The sequence below is a fragment of the Neodiprion virginianus genome, chromosome 2 (genome assembly GCF_021901495.1).
Source record: "Neodiprion virginianus isolate iyNeoVirg1 chromosome 2, iyNeoVirg1.1, whole genome shotgun sequence".
NCBI lineage: Eukaryota > Metazoa > Arthropoda > Insecta > Hymenoptera > Diprionidae > Neodiprion > Neodiprion virginianus.
Genome location: NC_060878.1, coordinates 14116407 through 14140699, shown reverse-complemented (window position 1 = coordinate 14140699; position 24293 = coordinate 14116407). Strand labels below are relative to the sequence as shown.

The following is a 24293-nucleotide window of genomic DNA, read 5'->3' as shown; positions in this document are numbered from 1 at the left end:
CATCAACGGTCCGAGTGTCGAAAAATTACAACATATAATTTTATTTTGAAAACGTGGGCTCTTCGCTTTTTTCTTGCCTTGGCGGTGAAAAATGGATGGTGATCCAACAGTTTTCAATAACACTGTAACTTATGTGTGATACGTTCTGCAAGTATGTTACTCGATACGTTGTCTGAGGATGTGTAACTTTATTTGTATTGATTCGGTGAGCGGCACACTGATTATTTCATTTTCACGTATGTATTTACTAATTCTCAGGGGATTACTCTTTGAACACCGTTGACGGTTGCCGCGTGTTTGAGCGACAAGCTGACGCGTTAATACCCCGAACGTCACATCTTGTTGTTTTCTGTCAGACATCGCCAATTTCGCATCATCATATACATTTTATGTACACGGATTATTCGTGAAATAAATAATGGAGTAACATTGGGGGCAAAGAAACTACGTCTATTTCCCTCGAAATACGTAAACACACCGCTGCCGTTTCTTTATATTTCGATTATATGTGATAATTGTCAAATTTATATTCAGAAGGGGTAATTTACACGATACAGTTATTTATTGATAATCGTCAAATTGGTAGATATAGATACAGCAATGCCAGGTGTTTAATATGCAGTGTCTGTAAACACCGAATAATGCTTTCTATTATATACGCACTTTCATCCCTTAATCGTACTTCTTACCACTCTGCGTTCGTATTTACAATTTTATTTATTTATTTTCCGCTTCGTTCAACTATTCGTAACGTGACAACAACATTTCTTATTGGCTAATCGTTGATACGAGGGTTACGTAAACATAAAATACACGTACGTACCTATAACGATACCTATAATATGAAATTGCACTTTTAAAGCATATTCCGTCGAAATACGATAATGTTTTTTTTTTTTTTTTTTCAATTCAGACCATAATAATGATATAGGTATATGTATGTATAGTATATATTCAATACTTAATATATTCCTTAGCTTGTGTAACAGAATCGGACAATCATCGAACAATTTACTGTGACAGTTTACTGTTGAAATTGTTTGCATTCGACTCGTCGCTTCCGCTCTGATTGTCGTCGCTCCCGTGACACAGCTTGCGATGCTTATGAACGAAATAATAGCTTGGAAATTTACTTCCGCATATCTTGCACGGGTAATATTGTACGTTTAAATCGAGCAGGCGAACCTCCCGTCGACGGCCGCTTGTTTGCCCGTCGCTGTTAGCGGGGTGCAAATGCCGTCTCGCGTGTTTCTGATAACAATACTGGGACTTGAAGGTGTGCCTGCAGTAGCCGCAGGTGTAATGCCCCGCCTCGTTTGGGACGCTGTTTGCAATCCCCTGGATCCCTTCCTCCACATCGCATACGTTCTCGTCGTTTTCGCCAACCGTTTCGATTTCGCAGACGCGTTGCTGCTGCTGCTGCTGCTGCTGCTGCAATCCTGTGCAGGAATCTTCGCCGTTGTCGTTTCCCGAATAATTGACGTTCAGAACTCGGTGAAAACGCACAGGACCGTCGCAGCAAGCGATATCTATAACGACGTTCGATCCGGAGCCGTTACCCTGCGGATCGCTTGTCGTTCTTTGGCACTTTCTTCCTCGAGCCGGCTCCGAGTCCGTAACAGAAATTTTCTCAGCGCTGCCTGCTGGACTCGGTGATCTTTGACCTCGGGGCGTCCTGGATATGTTTTCACTCCTGCGGGACGCATCCGGGGTCAGTGACCTCGCAGGGGATCGCGGTATCTGCTGCGAGGTTGACGGCTTCGGAGAAACGGATTTTTCACCGCTGCTGGACGGAGGCCAGAGACAAACCTTGGTTAGAATTGTTCATTTTGTTTTCTTTAATCTATGATTGGAAATGGACATGGCGACGCTTCGACAACTGGTAGCAAAAGGATGCGGTATTCTAACTGCAGGTCCATATTTCATTTTAAAAGACTTCTTTCATCGCATTTTTTACAGTTTATTAATCTCATCTGAAGAAACTAGAGCCTTGAAGCTTGCACTAAGTTGGTTGTAGTTTTGTATTCGCGCAATTGTCCTAAAACCATCTGCTGTCAGCCCAGTTCTCGGCGTCATATTGTTTAGCCTCACTTCCACATCTGTTTTCAATACTTTGAGATAAGAGTACTTGACATTCGTTTCTCTGAACGCATACTTTGACAGAAAAATTGACGTATAACGTAAGAAGTATCCCCTTTTTTGTATGTAGAGTGAGTACATCTTTTTCACCCCTACAAGTATCTACAATTATAGTATTGGGTTGGCAAATGGATAGCGTTTTTACGATTTAGGAAGTGTTTGCAAAAGTTGTCTGTGATAGATACTTGATACAAGAATGCTTGAACAATAATGTTGCATGTAACGTGAAATTTTGGTACATTTTTAAACCTATTCGGAAATGTTACCCAGAATTCGCTTTGCAAACATTGTCCATTGTGTGTAAATATTTGATCTTAACAAGATACGATATTGGTAGAAAATTTTGGTGGAATAGGTTTATAAGATTTGCCTTAAAATTGCAATAGTGTTATTCTTGTATCCCAATTTCTCGGTTATTACCAACGGCACAAAACGAGCCGCCGAACAGTGATTTCTATAAAGAAAATTAGTTGTAAAAAATGAACTATTCTCTACTACACAATGCTAATGAATCTATAATATTGCCTCGTCGATTATCGGACACATATGACGGCATCCTTCAAACAAAGCCAAAGAAACAGATTGCAAACTAGTAAATAAAGTGGAAAAACGCACACAGCTGCTTACTTGTAGTTTGAATTCACGTTGTGCGACTCGCGAGATATTGGTGTTGGCATGCCGGATATCGAAACTGCTGCAGGAACTCCTAGAGTCGGCAAGGGAAGCGTTCCCGACGAGTAGAGGCTCGCGGGTGGAGGCCAGCAAAGCGGGGGCCCAACAACGCGACTAGGCACGGGCCTGAGGACCCCACCTGCCACGGGGGGCGCTCGTAGCTTCAGTAAAGCGGCCCTGCACTGATCGAGGGCCCCTGGCATGTGGAGAAGGTGCGTTGCTAGCAGAACGCTGTAAATGTTGTCCAGGGTGACTTCCAACCGGCCGGTGTACATGTAGTTCAAAAGGGGCGCGAACGCCTCGCCACCTGAGGACATCATCATTATCGTTGATTTTTATGGCTGGAAATAAGTTCACAAAATCAGGATACTTTGGATGTAAAAGTTCACGTTACAGTTTAGATGATACAAGGCTGCAAATTTATAAATCGAATTTCAGTTACTTTTTTCGGTTTTGGTTTTTTCTACTCGATTATTTTGTTTGCTTTTTTTTTCGTTCTTTGAGCTCGGAAAACCTTATATCAGAGTTTAGAATTAGCTCAGTTTATGATTTGATATCGCAGAAACAGTTTTTTTTTTTTTTTTTTTTCGAAGGTGATTTTTATTGCGTGACGTTTTCAATTCGAAATTGAAACCGATGCGCGTAGCCTCACAAGTCTATTATTGTTTATGTAAATAGCAGATTGATGTACACAAGAATTTCGTTGTTTTTGAGTATATTGAGTATGGACCGTTTCGCACAAAATTTGCATGATCAAACCCTCACCGTGTTCAATTTCATTTGCTATTTGTGACGTTGTTCTAGGTCGAGATTATTAATTTTTAATTTTGAAGATTAAAAAGCTCTGACCGCTTGCGACGTAGAATTAAAAAATAACTTGCGAGTTCTCAAAATCTTTGTCGCTTCGAGAAATAAAAAATACGTATAACACTTCATTCACAGCGATGAAACATCGGAAATGACGACGGATTGAATTGAAAATGACGAGGATTTAAATATGTAAATATCACGTGAAATGCCCTCATTATGCATACCGCGACATTTATTTATTTCGAATCACTTTCTATGCGATAATTTTTACCATAAAATATATTACTTAATTACTTTGAGGAGATAAATTTATTCCAGGTTCGATTTTTTATTTTTTTTTTTTGCATCAGGAACGAACAACTATTCATTTTTCGTTTTATGTATGTTTTGAGTGCGGTTAATGCTTAAGTGCAGATGCATTTTTGTCTCATATCGTCTCACTCAGTATCAACTTACTTTGCTTGAAAAGTCATTGTAAACACTTACTTCAACCTTTGGTATTATAGTACAAGCCTGCGAGGACACCGGTAATTAGAGAATAAATCGACTCGACTGTACACCGCATTGTGGAAAAAGTTTTCCACCGAACAGATTAATGATATAATTCATGACGACTAAAAACTGACGAATCATTACCGACTGAAGAGACAGACAACGATGCTACGCTTGTTGCGGCTGTTGTTCCCGGTGCGACATTCGACGATGTTGCGAGAAGCGCCTTCAGATATCCGCTGTGAGCAGCCAAGACGCTTCTGTGAGCGACGAATTGATGCTCACCATCATTCCCAACTCTGATCAGTGTATCGGGGGGCGACAAGCCGATCGCTGGGCCGACAGGGGCACTCGATCGAGTTTCCAACGGATTGCAACTCTCGCTGCCAAACCAGGCTCTGTACAGGTTGTACATTTTACGATCAAATTGGCTTCGCAGAGTTTCTATTAATGTCAGCTTCGCGTTAACGATGTTTCTTCGACATCTATCGACGCTTCTCTTCCGTCGTCGAAAAGTAAAAACACCCGTGTATTTAACCACTGGAAGATTTTATTCCTTAATGGGGTCAGTCGATTTTCATGGTTTTATACGGTAATTCCATGGGGTCATAGTTCAGCTGAAAACGATTTCGCATGATTACTGAACGAACCATTTCGTTAGATAGATTTGCGGTGGATAAATATTTTCGTTGCACACGTGGTAGGTCACTCCTATGGAATCAAGTACATGTGTGATTGCCGATGTCTGTGGAACGTTGCATCAACAGTAGACTCTGATAATGTGATTGTACATCACAGGACGAAGCAAACGGTGTAAATAATTTTTTATCATCTCAATTTCGAGAAGTGGAAACGAAATCGCTTCATCATTTCACGATTTATTAAACTTTGATCCAAAGCATGTCGTCCAATACAGTTGGACTACAACTGATTGACGTAATATGTAGTTTTCTCCTTGCTCGGTGATTGCAGTTTCAAGAATACGTTGAGAAACTCGAACTGTTTTTATCCAGCTTTGTAATAAGTGAACCAACGAATCAACTAAAAACCGCTAATGATCTAAAATCGGTAGATTAGAACAATCAAGACACTTTTCAACCTCCTGGGCTACTTTACTTTTATCCCTTTTATCGACGCTTGTTTTAAATCGCGGGAAATAGGGCCACTTTTATAAATTTTCGTTTTCCGTTCACGTCGATTACCTGCGAGATATTTTACGATTCACCGCAGTTGTACGATGAAATTTCTCGGGCGATAGAATATCACCGCAAGTAGGAGCTGTTCGAAATTTAAAAACAATGACGTGAACACCAATTCCATAAGAGGAAATTATCAAATAACGAGCAATGACAGCGTCGCGATGCCGCGCGTCTGTGATTTGAACGCCCGGACTATATAACGAACTGTCGGCTGCTGGGGGTGGCTACCCCCAAACTCCCACTCCTACAGCTTGTCAAGAACCGCCCCCAAGTGCCGGAGATTGGCTGTTTCGGAACCACATGGTCTTTGGCTGCGCTTAAAACCGCTGAACGTAGGCGCTAATACGCGCGGTGCATGAGAATTATTTCTACTCTGTACAGATGTATACTAAGCTCGTATTAGTCTAATACGTGGTTTATACGATACTGTCTTCGTTTCTTGCGTACAAGTGACGCGATACTAAAAATATTTGCTCTGGAATTCAGGGAAAACTGCTAATCATATAATGGTCATGTATTCTCTGGTAATGCCACTGTTGAATCGTTTCACCTTCTATTCGATACGTAGGCGATAACGTTCTTTATTTCTTTCGACGGTTGAGGAGGTCAATTGACCAAAAATCGATACTTATTATTGATTTTATTACGAGATAGTCGGACATTAAGAATTTATCATATTGATTTACGTGTGAACTACGAAGATCTCTGGAAAAATGCAGAAATCGAAGATAACGGAATTATCAAGAAAGTCGAAAATATTGATGCTTCGTTTCAAACTGCTTCAAAATGGGTTAAAATCTGGCAGATACCGTCGATTTCGCTTTAAAGTTGATTGATTTTAGTCGGAATACTATTTTCAACAAAGTCGCTGAAACACATTTTCTCTCATTCTCTGTAGTAATTGGGGTATTTAACGTTGCCCACATGACGAAAGAAGTCATTCGGTGAATTTGAAGAAAATACTCTTTCGAATAGAATGAACCAGCGTAGAGTAATCGAATCTAACGGATCTAACAGATTTTAAACATTTTGATTCTATTTGAGGTGAAGCATCGATACCTAAATTTTTGTTTATAATTCAGTATTTTATATTCATCTTTTTTTTAAAAAAGGAATCGTAATTTTTTTCAATTTGATAAGTACTCAATGTATGGCTATGGATCGTAATATCATCAATGACAAGTATCGATATTAGGCAAACCAACTTTCTTCGTTAACGAGGCGAACATTATGCTATACGGACAATGTTGTTATCCACAATTGAATAATGCTCCAACGCTATCCAACAAATATTGCGTCTACAGAGAGAAAGCTTTTATAATATGTCTGCGAAGTAATAGTGAATAGAAACCAATGTATACCGCTCGATAGGAACGTATGTAAAAAAACGCGTCTTTACTATACCTATAGATACTTATCGCGTGAACTGGATAATCGTGATTGATTTTGTAGTTTTTGTTTTACGATCTAAACAAATGAAGGTAATGCAAATTTCAATTTTTTTTTCGTCTTCAAAAATTGTACAAAGTTTGTTCAAATGTCAATAAGTATAATGTAAAAAGTAGGATAAATTTTATTTGAATGTTTTGTATTAAAAAATATACCCTCAAAGAAAACGTTTAAAAAAACAATCTTCATACCAGACGACCCCCTTAATGAAACTAAACTACATTTTTTCACATGTATCCTGTAATATTACAGGTACTTTCCGTTGCACCGTGATATTTCGCGCTGTATAGCATGGAAAAAGAATGGGAGGATTATGTCTACAATCCGTACACATGGATATAAAGAGAAACATACAAAGTGTATACCTACCAACTGCCTTATCGAGCTTGAGCAGTAGCTTGCCTTTCTCAGGCTATGCCTCTGATGTTTTTTCATCAAATTAACCGCAGACGTCAAGAGTTCCTCTTTCCCTCTATATACCTGCATATATGAATTATACGTTCTTCGGTTTATTTACATTGCGCGATATCATTTATATTTCATGTTGCGTCGAGACTCGTGAGCCGTGGGCTGTGCAGCAGCGCCTCCGTGCTACGTTCCATATTTCGTTTCCATTTCGTTTTCATCACTTCTCTCGTCTCGTTTTGCTCGCCGTCGACGAGTGAGGTAAATCGAGCTTCTCACTCTTTGCCACTCCGCAAACAGAAGTTATATTTTCATCATGTTATTTATGTATATCGTAAACGATATACCGCAGATCATGGGAAGGTGGGTGTTATTCGCTTTCACATTCAATATTTTGACAAAAATCTTTTACCGCCAGTCGAAGAACCCACCCAAGTTTTTGCTGCACTTCCGTGATTCCGATGATCTATAATTTCCCAACGTTTCATTCTTGATGCACGCCGTTTTCCTGGGCTCTGGGAAATTACAGCAAGTCGACCGGTCCTCCTGATTTATTAATTTGATTCCCCCTTCGCTCAAGATGAATCAGACAGAGCTTTTTAATCACGTAGATCAAGCAGCAGTGATGGCTGAATTGCGGAGGTTAAATACCCGCTCGGTGCGTTCGTCGACTTATAACCGTGCGCTTTGCGATCTGCATATTCTATACTCTGCCGATTGAAAAATAATCAAAGACAGAAGGTTTCATTGATCGGTGATAAATTCATCTTTAGACTAATCGCAGTCGAATATGAAATATTTATCACCCACCACATGCAGAAAGCGGTGTGAATTATAATGACTTCGATAATGCTGCTTACTTGCCTCATGATTTCACTTGTAACTACTTGATATCAAGTTGTCTCTACCATGGAATAATGAGTCGATCGGTGCCCTTAAAGCCGTATACAACCTACGAATGTATTAGCCATGCATGAAGGATCAAGAAATCAGCAATCAATCGGTGTCTCTTGGGGATGAGCAGCAAGAAAAAGGATAAAAATTTTTTACTTGAGAAGAACACGTCGCGTTGAACGCGTGGTGCAATACACTATAACAATAACAACAAAGGATTGTAAAGGGTCGTCGAAAGGAGAAATTTAAGAAGGGGTAAAGGAGAGAAAGAAAGGAATAGGAAATCATGGTAGGGTTTTTACGTTTCGAGACTCGGATCTCAGGGGAAATGCGCATAGCAGGTGCTGTTATGTACTTCGGTTCACGTCATGGTGCCAATTATGTCGATGTCACATTGAACAATCAATTAATCGCAAAGTGACCACATAGATTTAAAAAAAAAAGGAGAATGAACATTTTCAGTTCTGAATTTGATAGCTCTTGGACGAATTTGAGAGTGGATATACTCTTTCTTTCATCTTTTTAAATCGGCAAATTATATAAGATATACTTATTCAAGTATGTTGTAACGATCAGTCGAAAGTGTTGATCATATTGTTGCAAATAAAATTCCCAGTAGCGCGTGTAAAACCGTTATCTGGATTAGGTATTGTATTACTGTAACAGAGTCTGGACTGTAATACATCAGTATAAAACAGAAAATCCAATTAATGGAAACAAAAAAAAAATCATATTTTCACTATGAAACTTATTTGAGGGTTTCCAAATTAAACACCATATATATTCACGTTTTGTTTTTGAGATACCTTTTAAACGGGCAATTGTAAAGCAATTAAAACAAAATTAGTAAGGTTTATTAGGGGTTATACCGTCGCAGGAAAAATCTTTGGTGATAATAAAAAATGTCATGGGGTATGGTTATGGTTTTCAAGAAACAGATCGGGGGAGGGGAAAAAGCTGAGCACCGAGCCTGTGAAGCCTCGGAGGAGAGCTGTGTTGGAGCTGAACAAACACTTTTCGCGATATTACAAGGAGAGCTTCGGTCGAGGATCACCCTCTTTGCCCCCCGCCACCCCCACGCAGCCGCGCCGTGATCCTCTAGAGATTTGATATACAGGGTGGTCCACTCAAGAGGAATTACTCGATTTATATCCACGTTGTTTGATGAGAGCGCGGTACATCTTTTAAAATTAGTAAACAGATAGTTGCGATGAAACATTTTCCTATAGATGATTCTTACTTTATTTTTAGTGATTTTTTTTCGAAGGTTATTTTCACATTGATAGGTATTATAACTCATTGAGACAGATCAGCGTAGTTTTTACGACAGATTTTTTTGAACAACGAAATGTCGAAATTACTAAGAAATCATCTGAAAGTATGAGATATTTATATCACATATGGGGTTAATTACTATGGAAAAATGACGTACGGCACTGATCAAGATTCTAAAGATTACAAGTTCGTTCCAGAGCATACAGGGATTGTAAAGAGATGGCCAAAATTACGCAGATTACAAAGATTACAATTGGTTTGTCGAAATTACAAGGAGATTAGTTGGATTACAAATATTACAGAAATTATAAGGATTAGAAGGGATTGCAGAAGTTGGAGAGATGGGGAAAGCAATGCAGATGTTGCTTGTAAAATACAAAGATTACAAGAGGTTGAAATGAACTACAAAAATGAGACATAGATCAAAATTATATCAAGAATTTCAAGGTTTTAAAAAATGACATGAAGGATTGAAAGGTGTAACCAATGATTACAAAGAATTACAGCAATTACAAATGATTATATGAGATTACAAGAGATTGCAAGATCAGACAAGATTATGGTCGCACGTACATCAGACCATTAAAACAGTGATTAACCCCTCGTATACAATCCTCTAAAATGGTGTCCCAGATACGTCTCGTCTCGTGAATTTGAGACCAAGCCAATTGAAGTCGGAGTATCGGATGGCCTGTCATCGCGTGAAAGCCAAAGCACTGGTCTAATAATCGAGAGCAGGTGTTCTAGTGTTACGTTGGTCAACCCTTCGCGTACCCCTTCATGTCTCTCATATCTGCACAGCATGGTTGGGCTGATTGTGAGCACGAGGTGTGCACAGTTGCCTAGCACGCGTTTAAACTCATTGTCAGCGACATCGTGGGGAATGGCAGTAATCCAATGATCCAACTCGAGTGGACCACTCTGTATACACGCGTATATAACCATGTATATTATATCGCTTGGTTTTCGTAACCACTCTGATCTTACCCTCATCTCGTTTGAATCTTTTCAACGTCGCGTCATCTCCAGATTGCCGACAGTGTTTGTTTATACTTTCAACGGAGATCCCCGTGTTCGCGCATTTTAAGTGGCACCTAATTTCGCAAAAGCATGAAGAATCTAAACGCGTGATTAAGTCCTGCCCCTCGGAAAGGTAGTTCTTAAATAGAAAGCCAGGAGTAAAGACTAACAGTTAGCGTGAAAGAGCAATGGATTTCGGAGTATAAAAATTGTCACACCTACATGCAGTAAGAGGTGTATCTTACTGACTTTTGGCCAATGATTTTCCAGCGTTAAACCCGCTCGTTTTATTCATTTTTCATCTACAAGTTATTATATTAAACAAAGAACGGAGAAAATTCTAATCGCAAAGAAGGTACGGTTACATTGGTTCCATCCTCGATTGTTTTACAAAAAAAATTCTCTCTGCTGTTACAAGCAATTATGACGAATCGTCCATCCCCTTACAGCCGCTCAGGCTTCGGGGGATGGAAATATTGAATCGGGGAAACGAACTGGGAGCGACGTGCAGAGCTCTCAGTCCGCGGGTTGGGTCGGAATTGGAGGGAATGGGCTCGGATGGAGTGAGTAGGAGCTAATTAGCGTCTTGATTTACTTAATCCCAATTAATGCCTCTGCTATCCCTGTACCTTCGCGTTAGCTTTGCACTGCGGGTATGAGGATAGACACAGGGGTGGATTTAGGAATGCAAACAGTGGCTCTTGGCGTGAATATCCGTTCGTGGTACAACGTTCTACACCATCTATTGTACGTGTTACGCCGTGTGCACGCGAACGTACACGTATTAGATTTCGTACGTATCGGGTTATTTCGTGGATATGTTTCACGGGCAATTTAACACAAGGTATACGCATTCATGCAATTCGGGGTACATTTCACCGATCGACATTTTGTCTCGTGGATCAAAACTGGTCGGAGAGTGCCAAGCAGTCCGGTTCGGTCAATCGGATAAGACAAAAATGTATCTTAAATTGTATAAATATAGGTGGATTTACCCTATGATGAATTTTAATAACTGCGTATAATCTATAGTATATAGTTTAATCATACTAGCATTTAAAAGTCTGTGTTTAGTCTGTATAAAAGTTATGCATGCATGTGTAGGTCGACGATTGTGTTGTGATCCCTTTGCACAGGTGAATTAAATTTTATATACCGTCACTCTCGTTAGTTTGCTGGACATGAATGCGGCCCGTTGTACACTTCGAATTGAAACACCTTAGTACGTGTTACAATACTACGAGGAAAAAGATATACAGACGTATGGTGCTGTACTGGATTGATTGTGTGAGTAGAAAAACGGCCATTTAAAATTTGTATGCGCGTCATTGCAATTACGATTGCAAGCCGACGGGTTTCCCCGGTTGCACTCGGCGTTGCATGCGACCGCGTCGATGGCACGAGAATCGCGAAAGGGGGGTGAACAGATCTCTTGGGATGGGGAGAATTGACAGATGCTACTTGCACAACGCGGCAGTAATATCAACCGCAATGTCGAGTCCAACAGCCGCGTGTCTACCTGTCGGGTAGCCACTAATTCTACAATGATCCTGCACCGTGCAGCAACACAGTGTGCGTGCCTGTGTCGATTACATGTGAGGCCCCAATACCGTACCATGTGTGCGTTAAGCATATACCGAAGCGTTGCCCCCGAACGAAACGTACGTAAGTAAGTGCAGAATCCTTGTTGAACAATTGATTTTTATTCGTCCCTCGTATAGCTTTCAGAGTTGGCGCGATACACGGATTTTACATAATGGGTCAAGTTGTACCGAGGAGTTTTTTGTGAAACTCACCGCTCGACGCTAGCAGATAGTTTACAGAAGCTGTACTTTGAATATCTATAAGCGGTACAAAATGTAGCTTTGGTTATGTGTGAAACTTGCCGCTAAGCGCTGGTAAATAGGCGACCGAAGCTACAGTTTGAATATTCAATGACACAAATGTCAGCTTCGGTTACTTGGTATACTTATTGCTAAATATCAGCAAATAGGCAACTAAAGCTACATTTTTCATATGCAACGACGCGAAATGTAGTTTCGGATGACGGTTAAATTTGTCGCTCGGCGCTAGCGAGTAGCCACTTGTGAATAAGCAACCAAAGCTACATTTTTAACTTGAGTGACAAAAATGTAGCTTCGTTTGCTTGTTAGATTTCCTGCTAAACCCCAGCAAATAGGCAACCGAAGCTACATATCGAATATGCGATTATTTAGCGACAAAAATGTAGCTTCAGTTGCTTGATAAATTTGCTGCTAAACATCAGTAAATTGGTAACCAAAGCTACATTTCAAATATGCAGCTACACAAAATGTAGCTTCTGTTGCTTGTGAAACTTGTCACTCAGTGTTGGTGAATAGGGAACCAAAGCTACATTTTTAATATCGAGCTACAGAAATACAGCTTCGATTGCTTGGAAAACTCGCCTGCTGCAAGCCAGCAAACAAGGAATCGAAGCTATATTTTGAATGTGTTCGACGTAAGATACAGCGATACAAACTGTAGCTTCAGCTCCCTATTTAATGACATTCAGCGGAGAGATTCGTCGAAAATTGATATTTATTTCCGGCTCAACGATCAGTACACGATGCCGTATTTACTGCTCTAGTCATCTTTGGATTCGAGGGGTCGAAAAATTTGTGACATGCCGTCGAGTTCATAGATGCAATGGGTACATATATATATATATATATACATACACACACGATCTTCAAGGTGGGTTCGTTGATCTCGTACACAATCTACGTTCAGCTCGCGTGGCCTGGAGTTACTGCGGGCTTGTTTGCTTTTAATCATTTTTGATTTGCCTCGGCAAAACTGACAACACAAATCTCATAAATATATAAAAAGCTACGTCATAGCCTACGGCTTTTTAAGGCCGGTTTGTTCTCCTCTTCCACCTCTTCCTTCGATCATCGCGCGATGAAAAGATCCAAAGATTATAATAATTCAGTGCTACGTATAAAGTTCTAATAATCAAAACTCCCTGAGCATTTGCCCCACGGTTATTGGCGCGGATAACCCGTCGTATCAACCCTCCGTATTATCTATAATATATGATATATTGTACGCGACTGTGCTTACATGCCATTTCACGCATGATAGTAGGTGGTGTACCTACTATCCTGGTTTACTTGCCCTCTCGCAACACCATACGGTATATCAAACGAACAAAGAGAATTCTTTATCACGTACCGTATTACGGGAACGGTCGGCTAAACTCCGGGATGTCCGATTAGCGTACACTCAATCCCCTGGATGAAGCAAGCTGCCTCTACAGGGTGTCCTGTAACTCACGGATAGTAAGTCCGATGCGATGTTGTGCATAAAAAATGATCAAGGATGGTAAATCGTGAGTGGTAATTTTTTAGCGTGCACGTTAACACAACTTATAATATCATGCAACAATTTTACCCATTCAAGACTTACATTTTTTATCGTCACTCGAAATATGATAGAAGAAATTTGTATACAAGCAGCGATAGTTATATCCATACAAGTGATCACAGTTTAATTTCTTTTATGAGAAATCTAACTACCATTATTTGCTAAATGCAATGATATTGTTACGAAGCGATAAATTAAGAGAGGAAAAAGATTTATTTTGTAACGAAGCTCTCCTTTTAAAGTCTCGAGATAGACTGTTTTTACAATAATGTAGGTTGACGCAGCAACCTTATTCTTTTGAAAGACATAAGAGGTTTATAAACGTCTTTTATCTATGATGACTACTAGATCATTAAAAAGGGGACAAAACGGGTGATTTCACCCTTTGTAACAATATCCTGGAATGATGTCGCAATGCAATGATACAACGATTTACCGGTCTTGTAATTTTGAAAATAATCGAAAGTTTTCATCCTACGATAGAAGGTTAATTTTCCACTTGTACTTAATATAAAGCCGGCATTGAACTCGCCTCGTTATAAAACATTCAAAGCATATCAAGCCCTTTCGCCTCCCTTTCACCCTCGCGGGCTCTTCGCCGTGGAGAGGCTAGCTTAATTAGCGCGATCTCGAGCCTGCAGCTCTTGGGCTGTCTGCACATTTATCTTTCAAGCTGAATTTTGCCGCTCCGTCCCTTCTTTACCTTGTCCTCTCTCGTTCTACAACGCTTTCCCTGTAGCTTTTGTCTCGTTAGAGTTAATTTCGAACTTTACCTTATTTTTCACAATGTTGGTTGTCAGTTTTCAATTCGAGATTCGGAGGACCATCATGTTCAAATCGCGATACAGTCCCAGGCGGAATTGGAAGGCTGTCAATCAGTGTCCCTGCTGCAGCAGCAGCGTACGGCCGAAGTTTCACATGCGGCGGCTCTACCATCATTTCAGCCGTAATTTGTACAAATGGTTGAAGAAATTCGAACCGTCACGCGACTTTGACGAGTTCCATGACGTTTGTCGGGCCGTTGATACGATTGGAAATATTTCCAATTAAGACCCCCCTTTTTTTAATATACAGGGTGAGAAGGTACCTTTGTTACATCATAGTAATCAATTGAACTGGTTGTTGAAACTCGACAAATATGAAACAGAACTCTAAAAGGCGAACGTTGCCTGCGTGTATTAATGACGACGAGTCAGGTATCTGTGCCCTAGTAGCATTGACTTCAGTTGAAAAAATTTGAGAATACTCTGTGGGAAGTCTTTCTACAGAGTTAGTACAGAATCTGCCCTGATGGCGATTTTTTACCACCTGAGAACAGACTTGAGAGAGATTTTGGATAATGCAGATTCTAACGTCAGATCCGCAGTGAAATATGGAAGTAGACGCATTGAATGTAGGTAGACTTAACTCAGAATGCTACTAGGGTGGTTATAGTGTTACTAAGAATTAATGAATTCACAGTTTTTCTCTCTTTTTCCGAGCAAAATGAAACTCTAGAACATCGGCAGGCAAGCGAGAACTTTTTAATTGGCCTCCCTTAATTAGTTAACCAGACCCTCTGTAATTATTCTGTTTCCCACCGTTTCGTATGTATGCTAACGGCGCTCTGATTAGCGCTGTTTGTTTAATGCTGTAATGAATAAATAAACCCACGCCGAATAACTTCTATCTGGCGTTTATTTAGCAAATCCGACGTATATATAAAACATTGCGGATAATTCGGATGACGAAAATGCACAGGATTTACAATACATATATTATACCGAATACCATATTCGATCTATCAATGTTTTTCTTGTTTGTTCTATTGCCACGATTTCAAAATTTATATTGTAACTATTTTTCATGATTATTTCAATTGAATAATACACATAGCAGCAGAGTAAACAACACATTTTATATGTAAAACGATTTGTTAGAAACTTGTAGTTAGATAGATAGGTACATAAAAAATCATACCAAGTGGCTCATAGTATTGAGTAAATTCGGAAAGGTGTTTATTTATAATTAGAATTTATTTTTTTGACTTCCCAGGAATATTCGCTAAAAATACGCAATGTCACCAAATATTCCTGGTATAAAGCAATATCGAATACATTATATACTTATATGTGCGTATGTATACATTGAGGTAGGATTTATTAAAATTCAATTACCAAATATGCATATTTAATCAAAAAAATAGTCTACTCCAAACATTTCTCATCGTTTTTTGAATAGATTAAATTGATTGAATCGCATTCGAATATACCTACCAGCGAAAATTGATTTGCTGATTATTTTTGTTTCCGTTGGAGCAAACGACATTTTGTCGAATAAATAGAAGAAAAAATAATTTAAAAAAAATGATATGTTATAACTCTGGTTTCAGTGTATTTGTTTGCCATAGCTGGTTTAGTCAAATGAATATTTGTCGCATCAACAAATTATCCCATTGTGTAATATGAACATGTATGTAATATATGACGATTTAACCGAATTAGCACTTCTGAGCATGAGTTTAACGCTGCTCGGCATTGTGTCGTACTTCAGAAATCATTGGTATTAGATACAACGTCACCGGATATATCCTGTAGCCTTTTATTACTTTGTACTTTATTTGATTTTTATCTTCGAACGTTCGGTCGTTGGCTCTTGCGTGTTCGTAATGACGCCTGCCTAGGAACAGACACGGTAAACTTGACTGATAACATTTCTATTGCATTTCATGTGCGTCAATGTGCCAGAAACGGCGTGCACAATTGTGCAAATTTGTTTGCATATATAGATGGAGTAATATACGGGAAAATTATTTTTAAGTTTGCAATATGAGTCGTAGTTGAGCACGCATGCTCGCCGAAAACGAATATTGCCAATACGTGAGACGAAAATATTGTTGCCTCCTTTTGCACACGATTCTTTTTATAACAAGAGTATGTTACATGTTGTTCACGAAGTACGAAATTGAGGTTAGGGTCACGTAATGTTAAATTCGTTTGCGACAGCGCATGCGTGCAGTACAGAAAAGATCACTTTTAACTCCCAGGAGTTAAACGTGGTCGTTTTTGTACTTTGCGCATACGCGTTTGCGGAATTACTCTGTCATTTTAGAAACGGGTATTTCGTGTGCAGAAAACAAGCGTGAAATTGTGCAAAACATGCTCGCGTTATATAAAGTATATTGATAGTTTTTGCCAAATGAACCCTTCATATATTATAGATATTCATCAGTTTGACATCGTTGTACATCAGACGAAAATATTCACGTTGTAAAGCATTGTTTTTCGTGCTTCTTCAACTGCACAGAAGCCTTGTACAGTAATATCTCTTTGACGTATAGCGACGCGCCATTAGTATACAGACGTCAAATTTAATGGGAATATAATTGGACCCGGCCCGCTATTGACACAACATCAAGCGTTACCATATCATGTCGTATATCATGGTTATTATATCGGGTTTTTGGGTTTCGTTATTCTTTTTATCTACATTTTAGTTCCATCCGCTGAAACATCATTATCAACGATACGTTCTGACGTTATCGCATGGCCTAAGCATGGCTTGCTATATTGTTTGATCATTCGAATCTCTAAAGAAACCAAAATTAACAATAAATTCAATCGGCCATCTGGGTATTTTAATTTTTTATATTCTTTATGTACAAACCTATCTTTTTTTTTCCAGTTTTTAATCTGGCTTATTTACATATGGTACAAGTGTTGCCTCTGAGGTTTCTATACATTTATGGGATAGAGTGTTGTTTTTATTTACATATGGTAGAATATTTCTCATCTGCCTTTGGGCTGATTTTTTTGTTTGTTTTTTTTGCATCTTTTTATAAACTTAATTCTAAATGTAATAAAAAGGGAGGGAGGGGGGGGGGGGTATGTATAGGTATAGGTAATTTAGGAGGGGGTTTAAAGGAGGGGGACTTGGATTGGGCAAAGAATGTTAATTTTTGTACAAATCTATTTGCGATAGTTTATCGCTAAGCATTCCTCGCAATCATTTCTGCGGAGTGTATATGCTTCGGAAATAACTCAAAAATTTTTTGAATTGGAAAATAACCGGTAAAATCTGAGTAGTTGCTGCTTGCAACTGGATATTAATCAAAATTTTACGAGATAGAATTTAGTAACGGTCAAATAACGAAAAATTACTTGGCCGAATTCACTTAGATGACTTGGCCGAGTATCAGTATTGTCATGCGCAAGCAAGACATCTTACAGTAAAAAAGTCGAATTAATTTCAAATTGCTTGAATGCTTTCAACCATGTTCATTGAACTTAAAGTGCAATGTTGTAGAGCGCATACAAATGTGTGAAGCCCTTGTAAAATAAGACACATTGAATATTTGTTATTCCTTATGTATAATAAGGTTGAGCAATACTATACTAATAATCTGTGTCGAGTTACCCCAGGAAACAACAACAATCTTCAGCCTCTAAATCCGCAAAAAACCCATGATTTAGTTTTGCTGGATTTCGTAGACACCCAGTATCTACACAAACCTGACATGTACGCCAACGTATTTATAGTACTGTAATCTTATGACTCGTTTCTTAATTCTGTTACAGAAGGTGGAAGGCAGTTGGGACCGCACAGTTGCGTGGTCTGCCAGAACACGGTTGAGGGCGGAGGGCAAAGTCGAGCCTTGTCCAGGAGTCAGGCGTCCCAGTACGGGCTGAGAGAAGACCAGGTTGGACCCGGAGCTCGCGTCTGCAACACATGCAGGTGTAAAGCTGTTCGCGGACGATATACCGCATGTCCGCTTCCCGGATGCCCAAACTTGAATAACGCCAATTCGACCTCTAAGACACGGGTGAAACGACTTCGAGCACTGCCGTCCAAATGGAACGACCTTCCACCTGAGATACGCGACCCGGTGGTACAAGAATTTCGTAAGTATTCACGACTAGAGTATTTATTTCACTCTTGTATGGTTTTTTTTTACTTCGAGAAAAGTTGACTCCCTGCCCATGGGAACATGAATAATCCTGCTAATGGCTCATAGCCATATACTTTATCGATTGACATACCTATGGGTATGTATCACAAGTCCAGGACTGGGTAGAATTCTTATGTAAATACATTAGAAATATAGAATTGCGATTGCTTCTGAAAATATCACTTAAATGGACAAATTTTTCTAATTCTATTTAACATGAAAAATAGAAAATGAGGTATATAAAATGTTGATCAAGGGACTTATTTGATTTTTTTTTAATTTCAGAGATTAGCAGTAACGTAACAAAATGCTGCTCGGCATGTTTCAACCGGATATCCAGACGTCTTGCCCCCCATTTGACAGGGAGTGCCGATAATGTAGAAGACGTGGATGGACCGGGGCGTCAATGGACGGATGAGGAATTGGAACAACTGAAGAGAGCCTTGCGGGAGCACGGAACTAACTGGCCTAAAGTGTCTGAGCAAATATCTGGGAAGACCAATCACCAGTGCAAAAACTACTACTTGACGTACCGAAAAAAATTGGGACTCGACCAGATAGTTGCAGAATATTACCAAACCCTTGGCAAAGAAAGGCGGCCCTGTCTTACGGATGAAGAAGAAAGCGGCAGCAGCACGAGCAGCTGTGATGAGCTTGCTGTAAGTTATAATCTTATTTGTGATCATTATTCGATGTCTTATACATCCAGAAAAACATTTATTCTTAGAGTTATCTGAGGGAATACCCACATTTTATAGCTAATATCTTATGCAAAAGTATTGTTTATTGTGGGCTGGCATAAAAATAGTTAACTAATTATAAAATATGGATGTTACTGGTTTTTTCCTCTCTCTCTATACTCACCTCCCACAACTCCTGTATTTTTCCTTGAATCAATTGCTTTCCTCAAATATTAACAGGAATCAGAATTCACTGGAATAAGATGAAGACTGTATGTTATAGTATTATCCACAAGCAAGCGGAAATGCTTGGCAACACATTGACGGAACAAAAAAGACCAAAGATGACTTGGACGAAATTCTCAGTGATTATCAATGACAGTTTGATGTTCATCGTTGCAAAGCATTTTTTGTCCAACTGTTCAAACCTTCAACTCTTTCATGTCATATATTATTGTACAGCTTTAAACATGTTTAACATTGTTTTATATTATTGTGTAAATGTTACGTTTTTCTAATGTTAAAATTTTTGTTATTCAAATCAACATCTCATGAAGTTTAATCTACATTTAATATTTATATCAGTTCTTTCTAATGCTTCAAAACGTAGTTCTAACATATCTTCCCTAATTGTATAATGCTGAGTTAGAGCTATGTGATTGAAACAATAGAAAATATATAAAGGTGGTAAGTGGTACAAAAATTTATTTGTTGAGCATAGGCAAGTGTTGCTCCAAACTCTGCATTTCATTGTTTCAATTGGGCTTTCACATGCAAAATTTTTATATGCGCGTAAAAAGGAAACCGTAACTGATCAAGTCATATTTTTTCGCTTTTCGATTAAAGAAAACTGGAAGCACATATAGCAAATTAAAAACTACAACAATAGAACGTTTCTCATGCTAAGGTATAACAGTAAAATTCAGTTGCTTGTAACAGCCACAATTATATTTATTGGTGAAAAAGCATAAGACCACCTGATTATTTTGAGTTTCTTTACTTTATGCACATCCAAAAGTTGAATTTTTTTTTCATGCAAAAACCCAATTGTATTCCTAATCCTCTAAGCCGTCGGGAACTACGACTTGAAATGTTCAATTGTTGACAGGCAACCATGATCCACATATAAGAACTAAATATGCTTGTGATAAAATTATAGGTGCATGATTCGAGCGACACGGCAAGTGCCGGTAGTCCGACAAACACGATTACGAGTACCAACATGCCTGTCGTTGTAACGAAAAATACTGTCTTGTCCTTACCGATGCCGTTGCAACAATCTGAAGATTCAAAGCATACAGAAAAACTTGCAGATATGGCAGTTGTCTCGTTAGTACCACCTCCAGTAGCTATAGTAACTCCTCAGCAGCCGTCTACTGGTGGTGGACCACCTCCAGTAGCCAGTAGAGAGGATTATGACAGTTCAGCTACGGTAAGCCGAACTTATTTTACTTACATTCTCGTAGCAGCTTTGTAAATTATACATTATTCAAGAATTACACAAGAGTTGATTCCGCGACTCTGTTTAGTGACAAGTCAAAAATGTCAACAATTCTAGATATAATATGTTACATATACTGCTATGGCGTTTCGCTTGAACCTATTTAACAACATGCATGAACATTGAATCGATATTTGCTGTGGTGAAATTTTATAAAAAATACGTTTTCTGGTGACCAGTTAATAACTATTTCGAAGATAGAGCTGTCTGATAGAGACTCGCTGCTTGTTCCAGGAGACAGCGGACGAGGGTCAGGGTGGCGCTGAGTTGGACAACTCTAGCATCGTTGTTACACTGAGTTCGAACCCCAATGCCGCGACAATTCTACAGCAACAACAACAACAGCAACAACAACAGCAGCAGCAGCAGCAGCAACAGCAGCACCAACACCAACAACAACAACAACAACAACAACAACAACAACAACAACAACAACAACAACAACAACAACAACAACAACAACAACAACAACAACAACAACAACAACAACAACAACAACAACAACAACAACAACAACAACAACAACAACAACAACAACAACAACCACAACCACAACCACCGCCACCGAATCACTCACCTCCTTCAAAACCCACCAACAGCAATCCTCTAACTGTTAAGGACTTGATGCTTGGTATGATCGAAATGCAGTTGAAACGGAACCCGAACAGTCCCGCTGGAAATGGATCAACTCTTCCCGTCAGCTCGGGCACTCCGACGATCTCGAGTATATTGAAGACGGATCATCGGAGTGATATCAGCTTCACCCGCGAGTATAAATCCGCAAACGTGCAACCCACCTCTGGCAGGGATTCTGGTCTCGCTACCCTGTCTGTTGTTTCCGGTCCTCATCACGGGCACCATTCCACACCTAGTCCACAGCACATTGGTAAGTTCTCGTAAAATTGGTCTATAATCAGACTTTGGCAAATGAAGTTATGGCAGACGGAGAAATTTAATCAGGATATATATGCTCTGAGATAAAGGAGAATACCAGAGAAAGCTCGTAAATTTACTTGTGCTCCGGGATAATAAGCAATGTTTTATCAACTTTAGAATGACTTTGAATTACGATGAGTTGGTCAAATATGAGTATTGTCTCGTTCATGAGAAATTACTGCGAAACAAAGCTAAATCGAACAGTGCAAGTCAGGATGACCAAAGAGAGAAAGAGTTCGTTGAAGGGCAAATCTTGCACTTTCTCAAACGTAATATTTCGTACCAATTCCAAATAGTGAAATAGTTAACAATCTGATATTTATTCCAAAAATTTGAAATATTCGATATTGTCATTTTTTTATAGTCCTGAGGTCCCAGTATCCTAACATGTACGTATCGTATCTTTTGCTACAGGTCAAATGCAAGCGACCATAACACCTTGTCCACCGCCACCTCCTGGAAGTCAAACTCAATCGTCAGACCTACCAAAAGAAGGACTTGTTGTCATGCAAGTACAGCAGGCTCTGCGTGAAACGGAAGGTGTAACATTGGATCTGAGCATAAAAAAACCCAGGCAACAGTCGGAGTACAATCATTCGTTGCAACCACCACACAAACCACCCCCTGTCACTCTTTATCGCGCCGAACCTCCACCTGGAACATACTACCATCCTCATTCTCATTCAGAGCAGGGTCGTGGTGCAAAAAGTCCTCTTGTCTACGGTTCCTCTCCTAGACCTCAAGCTCCGCTGACACCAATAATGAATAAAGTTACCGCTCAGCCACCACATCCAAAATTATCACCAAAATTAACTGGCATTCCCAGTGGTCACAAAGGTGGCTCAATCACGCATGGTACACCCGTATCCGGTGCCCGCTATGAGGGATTACTTAGACAGATGACACCTCCTGGAGCTGGAAGCACTGGCGGACAAGGTCCCAAGGAGACGGGCTCCATAACCCAAGGAACGCCTGTCCACCCCTTTGCCACGAGCGATAAGCGTGCGCCAATGTACGATTACCACCGGCCGATTCGAGTGCCTCCTGCCTCTACAGTACCTGTATCGAGTCAAAGTCAGACTCAGGGTCAAGGAGTGGTTGTTACGCATGGTTCTCAGGGGTACAACTCTTACCCGCCACGACCGCCGCCAAGTTACACAGTGGAGCAGCAACTAGCTTCAAGACAGCTTATAATCAACGATTATTTTCTGAGTCAACAAATGCTGAGTAGGGGTCGTGAGACTGCGGCTAAGAACGAGGCACCTTCCCCCATTTATTATGCAGGTACTCCGCCACCGCCATCACCGCAACACCCTCAACACTCACAACCACGTCAAGGTGTTATACAAAGGCATAATCCCCAGAAGCAACATCATTATGCTCCACCGCCTCCGGGACTTGAGGCTTTCTCGAGCTTGGTAGAGGTTGCGGTTCAACAGCCAAACCTTCCGGTACCCCATCCCCATCCCCATCCGTCGACTGGAAGCGGGGGTCATGAAGGTCTTGGTAAAACGATTTCTGACAAATTAATGGCTGATCGGTATGGCGACCACAGGCCGCTTCGCGACCAGGAAACACGCCTGCAAGAACATCGTTTGGCAATGCAACAGTCTGACCATCGATTAGTTGCTCATCAGCAACGGGAGAGGGAGCGAGAGAGGGAGAGAGATTTTGTGCATTCCAGAGAAAAGGATGAGCACAGATTACAAAGAGATAAGGAGATACAGCAACATGATCATCGGTTTGTAATGCAACAACATCAACAGCAACCGCAACAACACCAACAACAACACCAACAGCAGCAGCAGCAACAACAACAACAACAACAACAACAACAACAACAACAACAACAACAACAACAACAACAGCAGCAGCAGCAGCAGCAGCAGCAGCAGCAGCAGCAGCAGCAGCAGCAGCAGCAGCAGCAGCAGCAGCAGCACCAGCAGCAGCAGCAGCAGCAGCAGCAGCAGCAGCAGCAGCAACAACAGCAGCAGCAACAGCAGCAGCAACAGCAGCAGCAGCAGCAGCAGCAGCAGCAGCAGCAACAACACCATCAACAAAGAGAAAAGGAACTCCAACAACAGGAGCACCGTTTGGCTGTTCAACAACAGATGGCTGCAGCTCAACGAGAAAAGGAACATCAGGACCATCGATTGGCTGTTCAACAGAGAGAAAAAGAGATGCAGCAGGCTGAGCAGCGCTTGGCGTTTCAACAGCAAAGAGAACGAGATCTGGCCCAGCTTCAGCATCAACAAATTCAGCAGCATTTACAACAACGTATGGAAGCCGAAAGGAGACAGCACATGGCACAAATCTACAGAGAACAACAACATCCATCAATTGACAGGGAATCAACAAGAATTCTTGGAAGTGGTTTTCCACCTTCGAGGCACCAACAGCAGCAACAACAACAACAACAACAACAACAACAACAACAACAACAGCAGCAGCAGCAGCAGCAGCAGCAACATCAGCAGCAGCAGCAGTCTACAAATCGGCAAAATCAA

General features: G+C 40.2%; 2 protein-coding genes across 3 annotated transcripts in view; one reads left to right on the top strand and one right to left on the bottom strand.

Annotated features, from left to right (window-relative positions):
• The window catches only part of LOC124298481 (uncharacterized), a 70408-nt gene that overhangs the window by 40051 nt on the left and 6064 nt on the right, over positions 1–24293 (top strand). Inside the window, exons 10-15 of the mRNA XM_046750544.1 lie at positions 18299–18622; positions 18955–19328; positions 20509–20781; positions 21085–21736; positions 22201–23653; positions 24191–24293. The exon at positions 24191–24293 is cut by the window's right edge and continues 162 nt beyond it. Coding sequence (XP_046606500.1) covers positions 18299–18622; positions 18955–19328; positions 20509–20781; positions 21085–21736; positions 22201–23653; positions 24191–24293 — 3179 coding nt within the window. The remainder of the gene's footprint in view (positions 1–18298; positions 18623–18954; positions 19329–20508; positions 20782–21084; positions 21737–22200; positions 23654–24190) is intronic.
• Positions 546–5496, bottom strand: LOC124298474 (B-cell CLL/lymphoma 6 member B protein). Of its 2 annotated transcripts, none has more exons than XM_046750531.1 (3): positions 4258–5496; positions 2767–3118; positions 546–1786 (listed from the first exon to the last, which is right to left on the bottom strand). In XM_046750531.1, exons 1-3 carry the CDS (start codon positions 4526–4528, stop codon positions 1012–1014), a joined length of 1398 nt encoding a protein of 465 aa, XP_046606487.1. In that variant the 5' UTR covers positions 4529–5496; the 3' UTR covers positions 546–1011. The 2 variants fall into 2 exon arrangements, with proteins under 2 accessions (XP_046606487.1, XP_046606488.1); XM_046750532.1 differs by having other exon boundaries at positions 546–1783.